General features: G+C 40.6%; 1 protein-coding gene across 1 annotated transcript; it reads left to right on the top strand.

Annotated features, from left to right (window-relative positions):
- Positions 1-1,964: 1,964 nt before the first annotated feature.
- On the top strand, positions 1,965-4,797 carry LOC311500937 (vesicle-associated membrane protein 1-like; the record flags this gene model as incomplete). The annotated part of the gene is made up of 4 exons (XM_084562574.1): positions 1,965-2,168; positions 2,288-2,446; positions 4,640-4,691; positions 4,781-4,797. 4 exons carry the CDS (start codon positions 1,965-1,967, stop codon positions 4,795-4,797), a joined length of 432 nt encoding a protein of 143 aa, XP_084418700.1.
- Between the last annotated feature and the right edge of the window lie 1,289 nt (positions 4,798-6,086).

Raw genomic sequence — 6,086 nt, 5'->3', positions numbered from 1 at the left:
TGACGTTCTTCAGTGCTATTTCAAGAAACCTCCTATTTTATCTTAATAATACTCATTTCCGGTATTAAAGCCTCAGCCTGGACAAGAGTGAGTGTGATTCGGGGCAGGGTTTGTTTGTGACGCACAGATATTTCTATTTATTTATTTATATGTTTGTTTGTTTGTTGTCCTGTGCAGCTGTTTCCGTTGTTTGGAGAAAAAGAAAAAGTGAAAGAAGATATCCGCCAGAGAAGAAAGCTGAAGTCATCCTCCTTCATTTATATTCAACTCTCTCTCTCTCTCTCTCTCTCTCTCTCTCTCTCTCTTCCTCCCTCTTCCTCCCTCACCCTCTCTCTCTCATAGATTATCTCCATCGTCCTGCCGCTGAGATGTGAGTACTCCATCATCATTTTATTCATTTCTAATTCAATATAAACCTCAGAATATTCCTGTGTTATCTCCGTCTTGTGATAAAGTGTAATGTAATAATGTTGTTATTAAACCTGCAGCTCTGGGCAGATACATGTAAAACTAATATTTATTTAATTTAAATTCATGATTATTTTATTCTAACCTCTTTATTTGCTTTGAAAAACTAAAACAAATAAACTTGTGATCAGTCTGTAAATGTCTGGTGAGCTGCAGCAGTTTGACTCTGCAGAAACACGACCATGACTCACCGGCTGACTCACCTACAATAAATACTATCCATCAACATCAAGCGCTCCTCCACCTCTTCAACTCTTATCCTAGCAAACAGATACACACTTTATTCAACACAGTCTGCAATAAAATACAACTTCTGGTTAATATATGACATAAAACTGGATGTTTTCTTTTTTAGAAAAGCAACAGATTTTGTGTAAAGTATTGTTTGTCGTGGGGGAGGGGAGGGAGAGTATTATAGCGTGCATGTTGATCTCCATCCGTCCGGCTGCTGCTGCTGCTGCTGCTGCACTAATCTTTCTCCATTTTGCTTCTGTTATTTTGCTCCTCGTCTATTTGAGCTCTGGGAATAATCATGCGCGTTGTGTTGCAGTAAAATCCAGTTTAACTAAAAACATATTTGGCTGCAGTTCATTCCTGTTGAGCAAAGTTAGACGAGTCATGCTGCTTTTATCAAATTAGAGATTTATAATCAATACGATGTGTTTCTGCTTTTATAAAGTCATCCATAGATTTCATGACGTCTCTTTATTTACTTTATTTCAAGTAAAACGCTTAAAGTTCTTGTTTTATTTGTGTAAACGCTACAGCCAGTAAATTGCTTTAAACACAGTAAGGCTCAACCTACTGAGTCACAACCTGATGCAAACTTACTGGCCAGTTCATTAGGTACAGAGCTGTGGATTCAACTGAGCTATGGAACTTTTCTGACGCTGATTCAACAAAAACTGAACCTTAGGACGATCATAAAGGAGGAGTTAGTGCAGGACTGTTATATTAGGATGCATGACTAGTGTACCTAATGTTTTGACAGGTGTATTTGTTGATCGTACGAGTTAAATAAGCTGTGAAAAGAACAAATATATCATGCTGAGATTAATTAAAAACCTGATCAGAGAGTTTCAGGTGACAAAACATGCTCTCATGATTAAAATAACGTGGAGATGTGTCTTAAATCTGCTTCTAGAGACGATAAACATCAGTTATCGTGTGCTCAGCTCACTGATTTCCTGACTAAACCCCTCTTTTAGACTTTCTCAGGAACTTTGGACAAAGAATAACTGAATAAAAGTTGAATTAATGAGCTGTAATAGTCACTTTAGCTCATTCTTAGCTTACGGCGGCTAAACTTTAGCCCAGAATGTCTCACAAGGGTAAAAATATATTATTATTTGGAGTTTGAAATTGTTTAAATGTTTCTCTAGTTTATTATGGTGGAGAATTTTCTGCAAAACACATGCTCCTCTAGTCTGGAGATGAAAGCTTTGTCTGCAGAGTGTCTCAGTCAGACCCTGAAATCTGCAGCTTGACATCGTCCCATGCATCAGTATCTGCAGTTTGCAAATGATCTGCAAGTTCTGGAAGCAGAGGATTTAAGAGAAGATGATGCTTTTATTTTTACCTGCAGGTCGACTCCAGAAGCAGGTACTCCCGGGGCCTCGGAGGGCGACGGGGGCCCAGCTGCGGCCCCGAACTTGACGAGCAATAGACGACTGCAGCAGACACAGGCCCAGGTGGACGAGGTGAGAGGACATAGAAGAGTTTTTATGCAGAAGTTATTTATAAAGAAATGCCAAGTAAAGAAGCTTTAATAGATATAAGCTGAGACAGAGACACAGAGACACTGTTTCCTGTCCCTCAGGTGGTCGACATCATGCGCGTGAACGTGGACAAGGTCCTGGAGAGGGACCAGAAGCTGTCAGAGCTGGACGACCGAGCCGACGCCCTGCAGGCCGGAGCCTCGCAGTTTGAGAGCAGCGCCGCCAAACTCAAGAACAAGTACTGGTGGAAAAACTGCAAGGTGAGAAACAAGAGTCAGGAGTCCATCTGTTGGGAACTGATTCTGCTCCTGCAAAGATCTGAATCTACCTAGAGATGCTGAATCAGAAACAAGATGGCCGCCAGCCACCAGCTTCCTGGTTGGACAAACAATCATAAACATCTGAAAACAACCTCACTGGTTAATTATCTTTCAGTTCTGAACGTGTGCTGCCTTCAGGTCTTGAATCTACTCAGCTAACACGTCCATCCGTCCTCCATCTTTGCACAAACACGTCAGAAAGTCGTCTCTATTCGTGGACAAGACATGCATTTTTTTTAAATTTAAAACTGTGCAACTAAACACTAACTACTAACGTTTACTTGGACAAACTGAACTAAAACAGCTGTTTCACTGTGTTTAATACTCTAAATTAACTACATCTTACATCAGTGTTTCTCTGTGACTCAGAAAGAACAAAAATAGAAACAGGAAGTTGAACAGAAATAAAACCCCTCAGTCCTGGATTCTACCCGTGAGCCTCCATATTTATCCCTCATCCTTCCATCCTCACTTCCGGCCTCGGCTGCCAATCCTTTATTATTATTATTATTATTATTATTTATTTATTTATTTATTTAGTCTGAGCATCATCTGTTGAAGCTCCGCCTCTCACATCTCAGATCGTCCAATCACTGTAGAGACGGAGGAGGATTAACGTTTGACTGACGGAGAGAAATCTCAATCTGGATTACAGCGACAGATTAAAGAGCCAGCTGTGATTCATGATGATTATATATTTATATATATTTATATTTATATAAAACACCAAACCTTCACTGAGTGTGTCGTCACCCTAACAACCGTCGTTTCCTCTTGTTTCTCTGGCGACACTTTTAAATTTATGGGATTAAACGTTTTCTCATTTAGACTCAAACACACACGTCGACTCTTGTTCTATTTTAATCTCTCTCACCCTCCTCCACTTCCTCCTCTTCCTCCTCTTCCTCCCCCCTTCTCATCCAGAGATGATGTGATTTCCTGTTTCTCATATTGTTGTAAAATCTGTGAAGCATCATCTGGGATTTATTTCTGTTTTTTCCTCATTGAATAAAAGAAGGAGACGGTTAAATTAAATCTTTTTCTGCACAACAGTTTATGTTCCTAAATCCTCAGGCTTATGTTCACCGATCAGCCCTAACATTATGACCACTAACGGGTGGAGTTAGGTTGGATGCATCAGGAAGTTAAACGTTTTGTCCTCAGAGCTGATTTTTAGGAACTGAAAAAAAATTTTTAGGTGGAAGGATCTGAGCAAATTAGGAAGAAATAGGAGGAAGAGGAAGAGGAAGAAGAGAAGGAAGTGGAGGAAGAAAGGGAGAAAGAGGAGGAGGAAGAGCAAGAAGAGGGGAAGAGAGGGGAACAAGTGAAGAAAGAGGAGAAGAAGAGGGAAAAGGAGAAAGAAGAGGAGGAAGAGGAACAAGTGAAGGAAGAGGAGGAGGAAGAGGAAGAAGAGGGGGAGGAAGGAGAACAAGAGAAGGAAGAGGAAGAAGATGAGAAAGAAGAGGAGGAAGAGGAGAAGGAAAAGGAGAAAGAAGCGGGGGAAGAGGAAGAACAGAAGGAAGAGTAGGAGGAAGAGAAGGAAGAGTAGCAGGAAGACAAGGAGAAGAAAGAGGAACAAGTGAAGGAAGAGGAGGAAGAAGAGGAGGATGAGGAAGAAGAGAAGGAAGCGGAGGAAGAAAGGGAGAAAGAAGAGGAGGAAGAGCAAGAAGGGGGAAGAGAGGGGAACAAGTGAAGAAAGAGGAGAAGAAGAGGGAAAAGGAGAAAGAAGAAGAGGAAGAGGAACAAGTGAAGAAAGAGGAGGAAGATGAGAAAGAAGAGGAGGAAGAGGAGAAGGAAAAGAAGAAAGAAGCGGGGGAAGAGGAAGAACAGAAGGAAGAGGATGAGGAAGACAAGGAGAAGAAAGAGGAACAAGTGAAGGAAGAGGAGGAGAACTGGAGACGGGGTCTTCTGACCTCTGATAGGAAGATGTTTCTGGTTCTGATGGATCTAACCTGGAGAACACCAGAAGGACACCAGGATGCATTATGGGTAGAGGACCAGACACGACAGCTCGTCCCCCTCAGAGGTCTAGAGGAGACCGGGCTGTTTTTTGGCGTCAAAAGGGCGGGAACTACACAAGACTAGGTCATAATGTTATGGCTGAGAGGTCTGAGTTGTGATCTTTTCTTGCAGATGATGATCATGATGGCGATTATAGGAGTTATATTTGTGGGCGTCATCGTCTGTGAGTATTTAATCAGGTTTTATAATTTATAATGTTAATTTAGACTTTTATATTTATTCATAAACTCTTCTTCTTTCATTGTCTTCCAGTGTACTTCTTCTACTGAGCTGATCTGCACCGACAAAAAGCGCCGAACCAAATCCAACCTCTCCTTCCTCCTCCACCCTCCTCCTCCTCCTCCTCCTCCTCCTCAGCGATGCCTTCCTCAGAAACCTCCACCTTTTTTCAGAAACATCAGTGCACCAGGCAGGTTTCTTGAGTTTCATGTCTGTTTGTGGGTTGAAGGTTGGTCACATGCATTTATGTCCAAACACATTATTGGTTTATTTAATGTAAAAGAGATTTAGGAGAAACTTTAACGACTTTGAGGACGAGTTAACGGGACAGGAAGTGGACGTTCAATGGTACAGACAAGTTTAGTTAATACAGATATCGTGTATGATTATTGTTGCTCTGCTAAATCCCGCCCAAACAGTTTGATAAATCTGGCAAACTATTGACTTTTCCGAATAAAATTGTAGGCGGGGCATCCAGGCTGCAGAATATATTTAAATCGAGGCTTTGAACATTTAATGGTGATTAGTTCGACCTCCAAGACTCTACAATGACCAGCTGCTGCCAAAACAAAATGCAGTTCCTTTAACGTCCACTAGAGGCTGACTCCAAAAGTGAGGCTGACTCCATTGACTTCCACTAACTTTACATTAGAAATAAACATGTTTACAGCCTGGAACTGAAACAGTTTTAGTCTCTAGAGCTAATTTCTCCATCTATGACAACTGTTATCGCTCCTTTAATGATGCTAGATAAGTATTAATATGCAGCTGGTCCCATTTACACTCATTATTTTGTGTCATTTAATGCATTTTCTCAGATTGTAATACATAATCTCATCCTCAGATTTGCACCAGTTTAATAAACGGCAAAAATATTTGTTTTAAAATCAGAGAATATTCCAGTTTTAGTCACGTTATATAAATAAATCCATAATAAATGGAAGTCAAGGGTTGAGCAGAGTGTGTCATCTGGAACGTATCTCAAGCAAAATAACTAATAAAGACATTTTAATCTGGTTCTAACACATATTCATTAGCTTAGCACGACGGCCTCAGGTCAGATCTCCATTTGTGTTTATTTTCATCGTGTTTTGACCCGTTTGTTTTTATTTTCTGCTCCGAATCCGATTCCTCTGTATGTAAATTAATCTCCAACGAGTGGAAACACCTCAGACTGTGGATCTTGTAGATATTATTATTATTAATTATTAATTGTTGAACCTGAAGAGGGTAAATCAACACGTTGACGGATGGTTAAAGTGTGTTTTGAGGAAACTGGGATGGGAGATTCATGGAAGTTGTCAAATAAATTCAATGTTTGCAGCACACGGAAGCTTCT

The sequence above is a fragment of the Chelon labrosus genome (assembly GCF_963514085.1).
Source record: "Chelon labrosus genome assembly, chromosome: 16".
Classification (NCBI taxonomy): domain Eukaryota; kingdom Metazoa; phylum Chordata; class Actinopteri; order Mugiliformes; family Mugilidae; genus Chelon; species Chelon labrosus.
Note: the sequence above shows the minus strand (reverse complement) of the source record. Positions and strands in the feature narration are given on the sequence as shown.